The sequence below is a fragment of the Bombus vancouverensis genome, chromosome 10, assembly GCF_051014615.1.
Source record: "Bombus vancouverensis nearcticus chromosome 10, iyBomVanc1_principal, whole genome shotgun sequence".
In the NCBI taxonomy this organism is placed as follows: Eukaryota; Metazoa; Arthropoda; class Insecta; order Hymenoptera; family Apidae; genus Bombus; species Bombus vancouverensis.
The window spans coordinates 3424263-3443375 of NC_134920.1; the positions used below are offsets into that span (position 1 = coordinate 3424263).

Consider the following 19113-nt stretch of genomic DNA (forward strand, 5'->3'; position numbering starts at 1 on the left):
TGACGTAATAACTGCTCTGGCTAAAACGAAATGTTTGAGACAGAATTTGGAGAGGAATGTTTTTCCAGACATAGAAGTTTTGTTGTACGATACACTCATGCATAACGTATGGATGACATTATAATAGAATTTCTAAATCTCATTATACAACATTGAAAATATTAAAAAATTCCTTGTTTCAATAATTTTATCTTTGATTAGTTACACTTTGCCAATTTATTACCTACTTTCACATATTAAGAACTCTGAATCTGGCAAATTATTTGTATGTCTCATTATGTTATATCAAAATTCTGCTCTTTAACCATAAAGAAGTATTAAAATCAATAAAAATGTACTTATCATGGTTTTCTCTTCCATATGATCATCACTTGTTATACGTGAAATGTAATCCTACAGGTTCAACTACTACGAATAAAGTATGCAACATTTTTTAATAAAAATCTAGAAAATCTATTACATCCATCTACTCATAGCACTCATGATATAAAAAATAATAGAAGATAACTAAAAAAAGAGTTACAAGCTTTTCTTTGATGCTTTAACAACTCGATCAGTAGACAAAACACACAGTTCGAGATACCGGCCCAAAAATAATCAGGTCACTGACACCAACCTTGTTCCTACACCTCTGCGAACTTTCACGTGAAACGGAGTCTGGCCACTGGACCAACATCAAACGTCACTAGACCACTTTCATCCGGCGACCTATATTATATAGTACCTCTACAAATACTTTCTAACGCTGACACCCTATATTCACAACTCCGTATGTAAAGACTTAAAGTATTCTAACATCTGTAGACATATTCTATGAATATATATGATATGATATATGAAACATTTAAAAATGTCATTTATACCATTATGAGCCTGAGCAGACTTTGAAAACAATCTAAAAACGTATATAGTAATGACAATATATTTAATACAAGCATGTATTCCGCAAAAATCACAAAAATATTTAAACAGTTAAAGATGCATTATATTAATTAACATCAATATTCAGTGGAGCCAGGCTTTAACGCTTATAATTAGCTGAAGATCATAGTCGTAACAATCGTATCTCACTACATTGCTAATGAAATTTCAACATATGGACATAAAAGTTTTCTATAGTAAGTGTTCAAATATTACTTCCGTGAGGTACTGTATATCCACTTTAACCGAAAAAAAATCTCACTCACCTTACGATTCCTAAGTATCAGTCTTCTTAGAATTAGGCCAACGCCAACAGCGATTGGAAAGACGACCAGTGTCGCCAGGATGTAGCTCACCACGGCTACAGTCTCCTGCGATGCAATGGCATCTCCATCGTGTCTCTTCGATATCACTTCACTGATATTCACCGATTCCCTTGGACTAACCGATATCAATCCACTTTCAAAGAACGTCCTATTCAGTTCGTTGGAATACACAGAGGTGTTGTATTCCGGCAGAATCGTGTGGTGATAAATTGGCCTATGTTTCGTTCGATTGTTACTACTTCCGCCCGTGGATCCTCTACCTGGACCCGTCGGTGGAACCTGCGTGGTCGTATCACGATTTTCTTCCTGTTTATCCTTCCTTGTGCTTTCTGGCACGCGGATAGAATTCGTTTCGTTCGTAGCACTTTTCGGGGTAACCGTGTCGTTGGCTTTCTCGGTCGTTCTCGAAATCTCCGGTTGCTTCGTGCTCGCCGGAAGTTCCGCTCGTCGTTCCATACTGCGGGAGAACGAGTTCACGGGACCAGTGTTGTTGAAGATATCTGAAGTGTTGTATAGATGCATTATAGGTAGCACGTCATCTTTGTCGGATGATGCGTCCTGAGATTTATCAGACAGGTTTCGGCCTCTAACTTCAGGTGACCTTTCACCAGACGCTCGCTTTCCAGTTTCTGTCGACGGATTTGTGGATATTTCTGACTTTACTCCTTGCGAAGTCGAATCTGAAAACGGGGCAGGTTTCACTTCTGAACTCGGTATTTTCGAATCAGAGATTGTACTTTGGTTTTCGGGAATAGTAGAAATTTCTATTTGAACCGTGGTTATCGTAGTGGTCGGAGCTTCCGTTGTAGTGAACGAAGTCGGTGCACCAGCTGTAGTCGTAGTTACGGTGGTGTCTTTTGACCTGTACATCTTTTGGATTTCCGAAGGATGTAGGTTAGACGTTTTAGGTTTATCCAGTTCGGTCGTTTTGATATCCGTCATAGCGGAGTCCGTTGGCTTCAAGGTGAAAGTTTCTTTCTCGACTGACGCTCGACTCGCTTCCGTGATTATTCTGGGTGTAACCGGAAAAACTGGCGCCGACATCGGCGTGGTACTCGTTTCTTTGGGCACGATCGTTTCGTCGGCCGTCGCGGTCACTGTCACGGTCGGCGAACCACTTCCGTTATTATTACCATTATTCGCACTACTCTCGTCATTCCTATCGGACGCGTTACCATTACTAGTGGGAACACTCTCGTTTTCACTCTCAAACTCGGTATTTTCGTCTTTGGTATCAACGTTCGTATTTCCACTTGGTGAAGTGACCACTTCTGTCACATTGTTTCCATCTTCCTCTGTGGTATTCACAGGTGTCTGAGGAGTAGTACAATCGATCGTTTCTTCCACGGAGGGAGGAAACGAGATCGTAGTAGGCGAAACTCTCTGCTGCATTGTTACGCTTTCCGCCGTCATATTTTCCAAAATGGTACTTGTTCGATTCACATCAACTTTTGCTAACCTAAATCCTCGACCCTCCACCACATCCTCTACATTCTTCTCCTCCAAATTTTTCTTATCGCTGCCCAAATAAGATCCGGACCCATTCACTTTACTTAAATTCTCTTCTACGATCTTGCTCGTCCCTTTAACTCTTCTATTGGATACTGTCTGCCCATTTGTTAACCTTCGTCTCTTGCCTATTACCGGGGGCACGGCGTCCTCTTCGGGACTTGCTCCAATTCGTTGATTGAGCACTGCGCTGGCCGACTTCCTGAGAAACCTCCTGTCGTTAAACCCCTCCAAATCCGTATTTCTAACTTTAGTGTGATTCCAGCGGACGGCGCCTCGGTGGCTCGGTTCCGTCGGCTTCGTTGACCTCGGCCCGGTCTTGTTTACGCTGGTCAGCTGCACCAGCGACGTTCTGTTGACCGCACGTTGCTGCGACTGCGGCGGCGCGACTGTAACCACTTTCCTCTGTCGTTCCCCCACCAGGTGAGCAGCGGACGCTCCACCGGCTGCGGCTGGTTCGACGGTCGTGCCGGCACTGAGTTCCGCCGGCGCTCGGCCTGCCTCTATACCACTACCGGCACGAGGAAGCAGAAGAGACAGCGGCGGTGGCTGACGCCGCTGCGCTGATCCGGTCGTTATCTCGGTCGTACCGGTGCTCCGCTCTGGACCTCCTTGTTCCTCTCTGCTTAACCCAGGTCCGGTGTAGTTGCGCAATAGCCGCGTCACGTTCGTTATCGTGTAAGCGTACACGTGCTGCTGCTGCTGTTGTTGTTCCTGCCGCTGATGTCGATCCTGATGAGGATCCTGATTCCCCTCGTGCTCTACCTTGCTGCTTCCTTCCAGCTGCTGCTGTTTCTGTTCCCGATGTCGAGACTTGGACCGAACTAACACCGGCTCGATCGTAAACGCGCCTGACTGAACGTTGCTTGCGGACCAACTCGTAGACGCGATCGGCGTGCTCGATGCAACCGCGTCCGCAGCGGGAACATCGCCGGAAGCCAAGCTGCGAACTCGTTCCATCGTAGAATCGACCGGTTTAACGGTATACTTCTCCGCGGCATCTGCACCGATCGCGAAACTCTCTTCTAAACTCCCCTCGGTTACGATGATCCGCAGGGTGGACGTCTCAGGAGACGCCCAAACGATCCGAAATGGCTCGGTAGTCGATCGACCAATCTTGTCTCTGGAAGTCGAAGTCTCGATGTTATTACTCTCGCGGGAATTAGTCACGTGTACTTGGTCCGCTTGCGGTTCTTCCGTTTTAAAGATATCTGGGTGATCGTTTATGTCGTATACATCGATCCTTCGTATCTTTTTCTCCGTCTGCTCTCCGTACATTTCTGTATCTGTAGTCTCTGGAGGATTCTCATATTCAAATGCGGATTTATTTTCGGTACTGACGTTTACGGACAAATTATTGTACTTCCTTCTTCGTGTATAACTCTTCATTGCCTTCGTATGCTCCACGCGGTTCAACGTTGTGGAAGCGGTTTTGGACTCGTTCGTATCCGCAGGACGATGCTTAAAACTGATTTCACTTTCGGTCTGGTCGTACATGTTCGCGGAAACGGGCTGCGCGTACGGTATCTGGGTCGAGTTGGTCGCATTCCTCGTTTCAACGGCCACGTGGGTTGCAGCACTTCCTCTCTCGCGCCGCAGCTGGTCCGCAGCGTCAGCGTGAGCGGACGAGTTATTGTCGCGAAATTTATCTCCAGAGTTTGTTCTAGCCTCGCTGCCGTTTCCTGCCTCCTTCACTGCGATCATATTCGAGGCGATCGCCCCCTCCGTTGGCCTGGCCTTCCTGTAGTAAACGCCATTTTCCGCGCTTCTAAATGCGTTCTTAATCTTCGAGACCTTATTCTTCTCGACCGTCTGCCTTTCTACGGCTATATTCATCTCTTCATTGATAATCTCTTCCAGCCTGGGCACTGGTACAGGCGTCGTAACACTGAATCTCTTCATGGAATACCTTCTTCGAGAACTGGGTACAGTTGGCACGGTTGGCGTAGATTCAACCGAATTGTTCCCAGTTGTATTCTGCGTATCTGGTTGAATCTTCTGACCAAAATATAGAAACTGTGACATGTCTTCTACGGGTATATTACTTTCTACCGGTCTAAAGTAATTGTACAAAGATTCTGGCATAGAGACAATGTTCTTTTTACGAACTTCCGTATCGGAAGCTTTCTGTGTATTTACGATGACAGTCGCCGAGGATGACGAAGAGGAATTTCTTTGATTAATTGAATGGTTGCTTTTAAGGTTACTAGAGACTGGTTTATCTTCGATAGCAGAGACAGTGAGATTCTCATTGCTCAGTTTTGTTGAACTTTGCTCGATCGTTTGTTTGCCTTCTACGTCCTTCGATACGAATTCGATGTCCACATCTTTGCTCGACAGTTCTGACACGATGATTCTACTTGCTGTTTCTTCGTCCTGTTTAATGGTAGCTGGTGCGGTTACGTACATTCCATGCCTCGTCTCTTGAGCCTCGAGAACATCCGGCGAATCTTTCGCGGACGCGTCGAATGGTCTTGGTGTGCGGTTCAGATTCCGAGATTCGATCGGCCGTTGGCTGAAGATCTGTCGTCTTCTCGCCGCGAGGATGCTGCGAAGCGCCTGCTCCCTCTTCGCCTTCGACGACGGTAGCTCGGCTTGAAGGGACATGCGACCCTGACGATGATCGCCGATCGAGGAATCTGCAAACAAACAGTTCGTCGTCAACTTTAACGAACAATTCTTAACTTCAAGTACAAACGACGCATTTTTCCTTCTTTACCGAACAATAGAAATTATTTCTATTTAACAAATTTCTTTTGGGCTGGAGGATTATCTTCCGTGGATTGGAATTTGATTAAATATACACCTTTCTTCTTGTGACTTCCGCAACGTTAATCAAACAATTATAATATTATTACGAACTTGGCGGTCGAATATTAAAATCAAACGAATTCGTGCACACTCATCAATTTTTGAATTCGGCGACTTATATTAACGCTTTACTAATTCTGTATAGTTCGTAATTGAGCATTTTTGTTAATTTCTAATAACTTATAATTAACTTTTCAAGATTACAGATATTTATGTAAAGTCATAATTTTTCGAACTAAAGAAATGAAAACTACGCAGAAATTTGTTTCGTTACTAAATATTCTACTTTATTTTTGCATGTTATATTCTATTCATTCTATTCATTTCTTAATATAAAAACGCTAAAAAATCCGTAGTTACAATACATAGTAAGCGAAACTAATTTCCATTCAGAATTCACTTCCTTAGTTACACATCTAATAATGTAAATTTGCATAAACATGCACGATCTAGCAATTACGTAAGAAATCAGTTTGATCGATCTAACTGCGCACCAAATCATTGGCTTGAATTTGACGCGCGATTTTAATCGGATCATGACTTCGGGGAATTTCAGCGGTGTGACGGGCCACGAAGAAGGTGACGTAAAGAAGCAAACGTTCACTGCCGCGTACGGAACCGTGAAATAACGGTACAGGGTGCGTGGAACCCTGCGTGGAGAGAAGAATGAAAAAAGGAGAAAAATAAAAAAGATAACAAGTCCAGTCGGCTATCCGTGATCTTAAGAAACGTTCCGCTTATTTCGATGTTCCATGAATTCGGTCCCATTCACGTTCTGTTTATCCCCGGTTGGTCGATGGTGTGCAATTTGAATGGAATGCGGTGTAAATCGACTGATTGATAATAATTAGCCTCTGAACAGATGATCTAAATGCTCGATAAACAGGTTGAACCTACTTTTGGTAGGTATATCATGACAAGAAACGATTACGAGCGAGTCGAACGAACGATGGAAACGATAGACTCGTTTGTTAATGTCGCGAATGGGAACGATTAAATAACTAATTGGTCATACAATGTTTAATTTTCCAAGATCGTTGTTTGTTAAATAATGTCTGGTTAATCTCAGACTTGTATCGTAACGCAATCAATTACGAAACATTGGAAAGATACTTTTGCATTGATCTATCGATTTCGTGAATTCTTTTGGCGTATATTATGCGTGTTTCAAAAACGGGAAAAAAGAAGGAAAGGAATTCGTAGCCGTGAGTACGAGCTCGTGTAACAACTGTATGTTTTACTATTTCTCGACGTATTGTTACGGATCCGTTTACATTAACCGGACTTTCTCTCTACGAATAGAGCCGGAACGAGACGGAATTGCATGTCGTCGTGATTATGTAGCACCGCCTTAATCTGGTCAATTATTCATATCGAGATCACTGAACACCGTAGACGCTTCGTTCATTGCTCTATACCTCTATGGAAACGCGAAATCGATCGATACTGATTGCAATCTTTTATAGATGAACGTAAGATTTAAGTAACAAGATCGAAGAAAAAGGCAGTGCTAATGTATTGACTGAAATTAATTATATTGTACACTCAATCATGTTTGATTCTCAAACCGTCTGAAAACGTGTTGTAATCGTTTCATTACGACTGATTTATTTAAAGGATGTTATCTTAGATGTGAAGAGCAATTTTTCTTGTAGAAAGAACGTGAGTAGTAGAATAAGATCGGTAGTCTGTGAGAAAAGAATTTGGTCGATCAAGTACCAAGGCCTCAGGTCGAGTTACCTCGTGCATGTAGACAAGAGGAAGACTTTCATCGTGATCGTGGATACATCGGCAGGAGAAGGAGAAAGGATCTGATAGTACCGTTAGTAGCATTGAAGTATAGTACTCGTTTATCGTTCTTGAACTTCCGAACAGATATTGAGGAAGACTCTCAGGAGAAAGTTAAAGAGTTTACCATTATTTAAAGCATATTAGCATGTTTCTTCTGATAACATATAACAGTTACATTAATTTCAAGTATTAAGTTAATAATGACGAAGGAAACGATTCCTATAAAAATCATTAATATAAAACTCATAAAATGTAACAACAGACAGCTTAAATTCAATACTAACTTTTTTATCTCACTTATACATAAATTTAAACCTATTTGTACAATGCTTAACTACCAACATCTAATTTTGAGACACTAATACTCATACGAAGTTTACTAGATTCTGATGAAAATTGAGTGCTGCTATGTATTTATAAAATTAATGTAACACTAACTTTAAATTTTAATACAGTACAAATTGCTGTTTGAAAATATTTTATATGTTTATAAACAGAATTTAAAAAGCTACCAAGCAAGCGTAAAGAAACATATCGCCTAGAACCCAATCAGATTGTTTGTCAGTAATTAAGGAATCAATAAAATTTGGATTTCTCTAAAAATTGTCATTACTTGTGTATTTCGTATATTATATTTCTGTGACACGCTTTGCATCCAATGAAAGGAAAGTGGTGTCACCCTCTGTAGGGTCCACGAAGCTAACGGTGTCCCTCAATGAAGAAAGGATGCGGTTGAAGTCAAGTGTCAAGGTCTCGGGTCAAACCACTTTATAAGTACGGACGAGAGGAGATCTCTATCTCGACTCACGGTACGACAAAGAGAAAAGTGGAAAGGGTGTGATAACACCGTAGCGGTATCCCAAGGTAATTACATGGTACCAGTTTCCTTATAAGCAAACAGAAATAAAAGATATTGAAGAAGCGACCTGCCACGCGGACGACCAATCCCACCGACTCGTGTCCATTTTTTCCATCACATTCTCTGCTAATCTACGTTATTTCACCGTTCAGATTGGTTTTAGTATTATCAGAAATACTACGCAGAAGAAATTATATCTGCACTAACTTATCGGTACATTTATTTGAAAAAAAGACGTTTGTGTATACATAACTTATTGGCTAAAAGAGGATATCTTAATATGATTCACAATTAGTTTAAAAAAATGACTTATCATGTTTCGCCTCTGTAATCCTTATTTACGATATGTTTCAAGACAAATGAAATACAATTAATCCTTGGTTCGTTCTAGCGTTAATATCTCGGAGAATAATCAAAAAGTAAATAGTTCCTATTTCGTATGATCCAAAGCAATCTACCATTTTTACTTTAAATATCAATATTCTAAGCAAACATTGAAGTTTCTAACCATCTTTTTTATCAGTGTTCGATTTTGCACACGATAGGTAGATTTTTATCGAATTCATTTCTTACGACGCCGATATCTATCTCTTAACAATTACATAAATAATAAATATGAAAATTTACAAACAAAGAGAAGTTCCCGCAGCGAAATAATTGACGGCGTGTAGTCGTGTCTGGGGAATATTCAACGTGAAATTTATTCGTAAGATGTTACAAATCAGTAACGCGTTCGTAATTAAAGGCGGTCGATAAATCAGCGAATCCGCTAGTTCTTCCGGCAACGTTCCACAGGTTTCGCGATAATTTACACTTTTTCTTGACGCCTATATCCTAGGTACGGATGGACAAAATTTTATCCGTAGGCCGCGACGATGTTACACGGCGCGAGAATGACCGCATCAGGCACTTACGTCTCCATATGCACGCGCATAACTTACAAGTCTACGACACGTGGAAAGCAGTTTTAAACGCGCGAGAACCGCTTCCGTGGTAAATCATCAGTGACGGGAAAAGGGATGCCTCCGTGCACGGTTAACACAGTTGTCTTACTGTTTCCACGTGAAGCGTAAATTATTCATTAATTTCCTCCGTTTTTCCATTTATTACACTTTGTCTTCCTTTCTGTTAAATTAATTGGTACTTATTGTGTTTTAGAAATTCATTTAATTTCTGTAATAATTAAATTTCCGTAATACTCGAATCGTAAGATGCAGATAATATTAGCCAGCGTTTTACGAATATAACTGAAGAAATGAAATCACAATAGAAGGTTCCGCTTTATCAACGGCAAGAATATGGTTGATGTCTAAAAGCTCTACAAAGCCTTCTGCGGCACTTTTCAGATCGTAACTTATCAAGACTGGACAAAAACTTCCGAAAAAAAGTTTTATCGAGGTCAAGTATAATTGACGACCCATCAACTTCCGACAGCTCATACGTATCGTTGCATGGAAGGAGTGCCATAAACTTCACGGCAGAACACCGTATTTCGCGAAACGAATTACAAAGCAAGAAAGAAGCAATTAATTTAATGACTTCATCAATATATCCATGATAAACGCAATCTACCATGCGTACATTTTTACCAAGAAATTCCTATGTATAAATATTGCTTTGTTACATTGGAATACAGAATTTTTATACGAAAATAAAAGATTAATATTAATCTGGTTAGAATACCATTATTACAATGAACTATATCAAAAGTGTAGAGGGTATATTAAAGTTGATTCAAAATTAATGTGATTTAAGGAATCGTTTCTCTGGTGGTTGATAAGAAAACTAACTAGATGCACTATATTTACGTTATACACAGGCAAGGAACGCCTGGGGGATCTTCGTTCGTGACTTTCTCACACGCGATGGTACATCGACATCTTCCACCCTATCGTGCGGTTAATGGGCAATTCTCGTTTTGTTTCACCACGAAAAATGACCCCTTCTCCAACTTCAGTCAGATGAATGGTTGTGCGAATCGGGGGAATTGACTGCCACGCAATTCCGTCATTTTTGTTCCCAGTATTCGATGTCGTTTAAATAAAACTTGACAGAGGATTGTAAAACATATCCAACTTCTTTTCTTCGGTGCTTAAATACGATTTACTTATTTTTGGATTTTAAGCTTTCACGGTGAACAGATGGTGTTTATTTATGAATCTTCGAGTTCCAGTCAATATGTTAGTATGATATCGGTATGTTGATGTTGTTTATGTTCAACTATAGACTTGGTATTACGTTGATTTTTACGAGCACGTCTTAGGATCCTGATTGATGTTGTTTTCGAACGATTCAGTATTTTGATTATTGGCGTGCTCAAACCACACAACAAAGTCGAGATACGCATAACCAGCGCTCATGACAAAAACGTGAGTACCAGATCTCGTTCACTCAGCAAAACCAGATATGATTGCTATGAGAACATGCACTTTGTTGCATGGAACCGTGCAAACCGGTCGCAATTTTCAGAACCGGATGACCTGGAAAAAATTTTAAGGGCGTTACAATTGCAGCTTAATCGACATTTTATTTACTTGTTTTCCAGTGAAATAGTTTACTCGCGTATTGCGCTACGTGATTCTGAAATTATTCACAAATTATACAGAGTAGAATTCCATAGAAATTAGACCCCAAGTACTGAATCATCAAGTGGTAATCTACAAGATTGCATCACAAATTGCAATATAATTTTGAGAATAAAATATTAAACTTCTTTTACTCGTTATCCCCTTCCTCTAAATAAACGTACCCATTTTTCAGAATCCAAAAAGTCTAAGTTTAATTTGTAACTGGTATAGCGTTCAGAAAACATAGCGGCTAATCAAATATCAGCAAATATCTGTCATCTCTGAAAACTGTTCAAAAACCAAACACTGAAGAATATGAGCTCAGCGTATCCCAGAGAACTCACAAGTACAAAATCACTGATCGTCGAAACGTTTCAAGCGATTCACCAAATTATCAGGGATTGGTGCATAGGAAGATCGGGGCAGAAACGAGCCCGTACACCGTTGTTATTCAATTCGAAGTATCGAATCGCTTCCACATCGACGAGCGGGCATTTTTGTCCGGCGCAATCGTAGCGGTTAAACGTGAGGTCCGACACCGAGCCATGGTCTTGGTCCTGCATCCTGAGGTCCTGAATAATGCAGACCACCTATTATCCCTTCCGGAATCGCGAGTCATCATCTGACCTTCTGCACTGGCGCGCAAGAATCCGACGTTGCACGGAATTCTAGAGGGGTCCATGGGTGTCCTCCCTGTCCCGCCGGTGAAACCGGAGGAACCGACTGGCACAGGCGAAAAAAAGAATTGGCGGATAATAATAATGGCGGAGGGAGAAGAAAGGGGAGAACTCGGTGGCGAAGCTGGCGTCGCAACAGAAGAAGGCACGAGAAGTCGTGGGTTATCGCCGCGAACGTGACCGCATAAAAGATCGTAATGTTTTATGTGAACACGTGTATAAGGAAGGTCAGTGCTGTTCTTTCTGTCCTTGTTTCCTTGATTCCACTACGGCTCTCTCCGCTAGAACAGCCATTGTTCCGCGCGGAAAACAGCCATGTCGCCGGACGATGTAGCGATTACTGTTTCTTCATCGATCACGACGGCCCTCGAGTCTCTTGTCCTTTCATGGGATCGTATCTCGCGTCTCATACGGAATTATATACATATTTACGAATTTTAAACATCAAGTGGATGATAGAATCTGGTGACAGGATTTTGCAAAAATTGGAACGAAAGTTGTTAGTATTTGACGTGATGTAAGATGATGGTAGGTTGTACGAACATCTTTTAGTTGGATCGCAGGTGTTTGAATAAATTATTATTCGATGTGGAGGTATCGAATAAATGAATACTTTGTGATATGTCGAAATGTGTATTTACGAGAATGTACAGTTACTAGAAGAAACATTTGCATATCATTATATTTATTACAGCATTTATACCAGCATTATGTTTAGTTAAATCAAAATATATCGAATTTCGTATTACTCTATAGTACTTTTATGTGATTAAATATGATTATATAATATATATAAATATTAAGAATGAAATGTGCTTGATAAAAAAAATGCTTTATTAAAAAGTAATGGTATTTACAGCGTAATATGTAGAACAAAGTACAGTATAGTTTATGTAGCTATTGCATACACTACCTAATTGAGTTCCAGCTAAACTACGATTATGCTCCGTACAATTGATAAACTGTTCTAAACAATGGCTTTTTGATTCCTGTCTGACTCTCACTGTGAATTTTATATTTTACCAATACTTGTGCGTTGTTATCCATATTTTCGTGAAAGTGGTGTCATATTTGAACAATTACAATATTTTTATTGTTGTATTTCACGATGGTGTTTCTCTGATAGTTCAATGAAACATTCATTAAAGTCATTAAATTATCCAAACGCTCAATAACGTTAATTCTACGTAAATTTTGATCAAAGGAAGGTATTCAAGGTATTTCAAAATGTTAAAATATCGCTTCAAAGATCTAACTTTGTAGGGTTTGTCGCGTGGAATTTCGGATGGAACAACGGATGGTACGCTTTTACGAGCGCGCGACTCGAACTGTGCACGCGCCACAAAAGGAGGAGCGCAAGAAGTGCGCGAGATTCGCGCCAGATAGAAGTCGGTCTTGTCGCGCCGTTCCGACTGACGTACAAATTGCCGGACGGCTACTTTAAAACGAACAAGTGTTCATTACTCGTAGCGCGATAACTTTGCCCGCGTCCGCGGCTCTCCATCGTAAATTCAAAGGCCGAAACGGACTGCGCTCGGCGACTAAATGCTTGGAAACGTTCTTGTATCCCCAACTCGTCTCTTGTTTTAATCCAGCCACTTCGTCACCTCGTGGCCTTCATTGTCCTCGAGACTCGCGGGTAGCGCGCCGATTACTATAAGTTACTGTAATTGTTCAAGCGTGTCCGCCGATTGCGCGGACTTTCGATGTACGTGCTATATAGTATCATATTTTTCGTCCTTATTCGGATGTACATGCGCGGTACGGCGATTCTAGAGAATTATTGCGATGGTTCCAACGCGTTCACCTCCCCCAGCGTCGTTTAACTTAATTTAGCCGGTTAATAAAGTTTCGAGCCACTTACGCGCAAATGTGATTATCGTAATACGTATGGTTTGATGTTCCAGCAACGTAATTGCCGCGTAATTTCGTTTGAATGTTTTTTCTGTGTAGAAGTGAATTGTCCGCTTGAAGGGTAGTATTAAATTTTGCATTTAGGTTCGTTCGAGAACAATTAACTTAATTCGCGTTACGTGATGTAAAGTTAGTGGTCGGTTGTTGAATTCAATTTTTATATGCATGCACGAGACAGAGGTAGCATCTTGGCAATTTGCTGGCTTTGTCTTAAACTGGCCAGGATCGTAATCACGCTTCAATGTTGTCCAAGGCATCGTGCATAAGATAACTCGTAGGATTGCTCCGTATCTATGAGTACTATCTCGGTATTTATGCCGAAGCCGTGACCCTGTGACAACGTGGATGCCATGAATGGCTCCTTCTCAAAGCAACCAAAGGGGAGATTAGTAATCCGTGTAAACGAATTATTTTGCGTATATGTCCTTCATAAAGAGCTGAAAATTTTGCACATTTCTTGTCGAAAATGTTGTTACAGTATTATTAAAATTTTATTAATCTAATTATGAGAAAAATCTTTGATCAAATTTGATAAAAAACTCAATAACTATAATAATTGTATTAGGGTTTTAGAAAATCTTAATGGAAAATTAAAAATTGTTTCATCATAACTTAATAAATAATTTCCATCAAATACGCTTAGTCATCGCGTAATTATCCATGGAAACCTCATTTTACAGACTTGACGTAATCAAGGTCTCGCCTAATGGTTTTATGTAATACTCTTGAAAGATGTAGATTAACGACCCAGAAGACCAGACTAGTTCTTCAAACGTTCCTTTTCCTTACAACGTTCGTGAAATTCGTTAAAAAATATTTGTTAATGCTTCCGACTCCATTTGCTTCAATACATTTACCTCTGTTGCTCTGATAAATTCTCTTTTGTCTTTTGGCATCCGAGAACATTATTCTATTTTTTGAGATATCAATTACCTGAACAGATCAATTAATGAACAGACAATTCATTTAACACAAACACTAATTGGGTAGAGAAAAAGTTTGCGGAAGTTATTCGTTTACAATTATACTACACGTCTCGAAGAGTATTCATTAAATTTATAATAGATGTGGTAATAACCATAGCGCGTATTCGCATTAAAATCTGTTGGATCAGTCTCGAATATTCATAGAACCAGATGTTCGTGTTAGCCTCGGGGCGACCGGGGTCTATCACAAACAAAATCGATAATATCGAGATCATTGACCCTTCCGTTTTTTCTCATTATTACAATTCGATTATCGGCATCGATAATAATTACCTAATGATATTCCGAATTTATTTCTTTCTTATTCGTGTCGTGTTCCAACCAAGATACAAATCATTTATAGTACCGTGTTACGACCAAACAATTATGCCAATCATAGACTTTAAGAACTATGAATGATTTATACGTATTGTTATGGACGCTTAGGAAATTTTGCAGAGAAGTTGCTACCGATCGAAAAGAGGTAGAACGAACTCGATTCCTGTAGACTAGCAATATTCATCTAATTAAAGCAATCAATCGTCTGCAAACAGAGTTACGTATAGCAAATAATTACAAAATTTATAAAAATTTTACAGACTATGAACATTTGAGTCGACTATATTCTTTAAAAGAATTAATCTTTAAAATGGTTTCTAGAATTTTGATCCATCACTTACTCCTAAGATAATTGAAAACATTTCTCACGATGCAGTATTGTTTCCAACTCTTAAATAATTTATAAATCCATGCATAAAAAATTCACGCGAGAATAAAACTGATCGTTATGCATTGAATGGAAAATTATGCATATACAAAGTAGGCATAAAAAATCATAAAATAGTTGCACTTAATGAACGCTACCGAGGAAGCAAGTAAGAATTTCAATTGGAAGCTGGCTGTTTTAAAGAAGCGAACGATCGCATGTTCCTTAAGTGACGCACGAATGCATTCAACGCACATATGATGCGCACATGTTGAACAGGTCTAACCACCTGTTGGACACACTCCCTTTGTTGCACGCCATTTTTCGGAACAATACTCGAGGAATGGCAACGCAACAGGTTACACGCTCTTTGAACACGTTCAACTGTACCCGAATGTTTATTACCGTGTTCTGCAACCTGCGTCCGTATCTGCTACGCCAGAGAAACGCGTTCGACTATGATGAAAACACATTAACCTACCGGTGAAGCACGATTTATAGGAATCGAACAGAATTGATGGAAAGGATCGTGAGTTCAATACAATTTAATGTTTTGAAATATCGTGGCACATGAAAGTATCCGAACACTTGAAGAAACCTTTCATAAATATCTTATAAGTGTTATATTACACATTCTTAAAATTCATTAACACTGTAGTGAAGCACGACGAACATGATAGTATTGGTAAAATTTAGAAGGGATTTGAAAATGTATATAGATGTTACAAGATATTTATTTCAAACATATTCACGAAAATTATCAAACTACTTGAGTAGCCAATTATTTATTACAGTATCAGGTCACGATATTTACTAATTGCAAGATAATTTTCTCAGTGCATGTTTGCAATAAGTTTCATACAAATTCTACATACCATTTTTTTGGATTGGTTTGAATCTGGTCGGTGCTAATGGAGTCCGAATACTTTCGTAAGTTAATGTATCTTTGATATACTATAAATAACAAATTTTATTCAGTAAAATAATTTAATTTTTGTTAAATTGCTTTCTGTTCGATAAGTTCACAAAAGTTGACATTTTTGTTTCGTTTCCTTGGCTGGAGGAACGTATTCTATTCTGAATAGTACTGACAAATTGTCGAATGCCGTTCGACAATTGATACAAGCTGAATCGCCGTGAAAGAGCTAATTGCTAGTCATTGAATTCCAAAATAATAGGCATTCGTCGATCATCACGAAACGACGAATTCATTACATAATTATCAATGAGTTATTTGTGTTCAGTGACCGGAGTGTCCTCTGCGACTCGTCCCGCCGGAAGCGGATACACGCTTCACGAAAGACGACCACAAGTGGAACGAGCCATGCATGTACAGACGCAGTGGCAGTAGGTGCGCCCGTGTGTGTCAGACGGAGAACGCTTTTCTGCCGTGTAAAAATGGACGATAGCTGCGCTCTGTTTTTTTTTCCTTTCTCTTCTTCTTTTAATAGCTCTTCGGTGAAAATTATAAATTATTCTTTGCGCATCTTCACTAAAAACAATAGAAAAAATGTATTTCGCTCTAATATTTAATGTTCTGTTTCTTTGTTTTGTAATACTCTTCTAGTGAGGATTATAAATTATTCTTAAGGTATTTTTGTTAAAAATAATAGAAAAAGATAATTTTATTCTTGCGTGTTCCTTAAAATTGACGTTTAATTTTTAGTCATTTTTGAATCGGAAAAGTCGAAGTTATTGAGCAGTGAAGATTTCACGGTAGATCCATCAATGAAAACTTTCACGAACGAAATCGAATCGACAGCGATCAGCGAGCTTAATGACCCTTTTATAAAGCGTTTTATAGCAACCATCTATCGAAAGTTTCCACGTTCTGCAATCTGAAAATGCGCTCATGATTTCTCTTCGAGACTTGTGTATGATTTAATGGAAGATCCCAAGAGCTATTATGCAACGAGGAGTCGGACCGATGCAATCTTCGGTATGTAATCATAGTTCGAACGATTCGCGAGTTACTGCCGCAGGACTGATCACATGTGTGCGTCTTTATTGCTGGTAAGTCACTTTGGAAACGTGGGAGTGACCGTGACACTTCGTAAAAAGTTGAAAAATTTCTGGTTTACGTATTGAAATTTAAGTGCAAATAATCGTATCTTTTCAAATATGATATAACAATAATGGTTATCATTCTACATATTTCGGATCTTTTTACATCTTTTTTGCAATATCTCAAAATAAAGATACGGTAAAATAAAGCAAAGCCGGATAAAAATTACAATACGTAATATACAGGTATAATTCAGTTAATTTTGTTTAAAATTTGATGTTAACCACAGAACTCGTGTCACGCTTATCGATGTCGAATCTTAAGCCTGTTTCACAAGGAACTAACATTGCATCGAATGTCCGTTTAAGGACCTTTCGGTAGCATCGATAAAGTTACGCATGCGATTACGTGTCGAAGATGTTATCACCTAGAGCGTCGTTACATAAGATTTCCAGGGACGCACAATAGGGCCCCGATGTTCCATTAAACCGTATGCAAATATCGGGAGAACAATGGAACGCGGACGGTCAGATCGACGTTCGCGAAAAGTCAGTGGTCGGCTGCCGGAACGCTTCCTGGATGTGGCAAGCGATCCACAGGATCCATGGAAGAGGATTCTAAAAATTCGAGATCGTACCCAACCCATCTTGCAACTACTCGAATCTCGAACAAATATTTTAATACTTCCATATTAAAATTCCAACGTATCAATATTTTTATATTACAATACTACTATCGACTACATTCTTTTGAAAATATAGACTTATACATATATGTAATAATTAATTATTATTCCAGGCTACTTTTAAATATTTTGATAGAACAGAACGTTTTTCTATTTTCCTTTTTTTCGAGTGTTCTTATTTAAATTTAATAGCAAAGAAAGTGATAATCACCAACTTTTTACTGTGAAATACTTGTTAGACATTTATTATGATTGTGTATGAAAAATGAATCCCGTTAGACACGCTAACCCGCAGGCGTCAATGATTCGATATAAATTATAACAAATTGTACGACAGTGGGGTATTAATTTACGGGCCGATGATTTAAGATATTGCGTACCGTGCGTAATTGACGCCTCGTTTCCGTATCCAGCCTCCTTGACAGCAACAGAAATTCATCTTCTTCCTAGAAACCATCGGATCTCGAATGTTTCCTGGTAACGGAATTCGAATCGTTTCTCGGTGAGCACGTGATCGATCATGCGTGCCCGACACGTTCGTTATCTCCGACGACGTTCGTGGGTCGAAGATCATCCGGATTCTACGAATCATTCCTCTGCTTCTATTCAAAATTTAACTTCGGAGAATTTATAAAAAATTGTAGAATACTCTTTAAAGCTTCATCAGCCGCTCGAAGCATCTTCAAGCAGCTTCTTGCGATATTTATGTCAAGTCACGAGGAAAAAATATGGAGTTTCTCTGAGGAGCTGAAATATTCATAAACTACGTTACATAAGTATCGAACATTTTCCAATGATTTCCTCTAAGGTATTCGTGGCATTTTACAATCAGCAACAAACGATAGAAATACCAATGAACGCGGTTTTGCAGCGGAATCCTTCTTCCTCCAGAAGGTTAGCGGGCGTACCAACGATCACGATCAAGATCATTGACTTCTCACGAATGTAAAGCGATCCCTTGAAAGCCTCCGTTCTGTCGGTGCGATCTTTCGCCCGGATATCACGTGGACACGGAGAAAGGAAGGAATTATCAAAGTCGTGCATCGCCACCACGTCACGAACTGGCTCACACAGAATTCTTTCTATCACCACGATGCTCTGTATGCCCTTCCCTCTTTCTCATTCTTTCTTTATATTTTGGACGGCACAGTTAAGCCTTATTTATACCTTCTTTTATATTCTGGATCTCAGAAGATATGTTCGTAATTTGTCCGTGGCACAAGATGTTTTCTTGATCTCTTTCTGTTACCTTTATGCTTGCGGCAGAAAAAAATATGATTCTTTCTCTATGTTTTCGAATGAGAATTTTGAAATACAAGATTGCTTTGTATCTCGTATTTCTAATATAATACGTTCATCGTTCAAACCTTTAATTTC

At 39.5% G+C, this 19113-nt stretch overlaps 1 protein-coding gene across 1 annotated transcript in view; it reads right to left on the bottom strand.

Moving 5' to 3' along the window:
- The window catches only part of LOC117159256 (uncharacterized), a 216771-nt gene that overhangs the window by 19080 nt on the left and 178578 nt on the right, over nucleotides 1-19113 (bottom strand). The window contains exon 2 of the mRNA XM_033338942.2: nucleotides 1188-5395. Coding sequence (XP_033194833.2) covers nucleotides 1188-5395 — 4208 coding nt within the window. The remainder of the gene's footprint in view (nucleotides 1-1187; nucleotides 5396-19113) is intronic.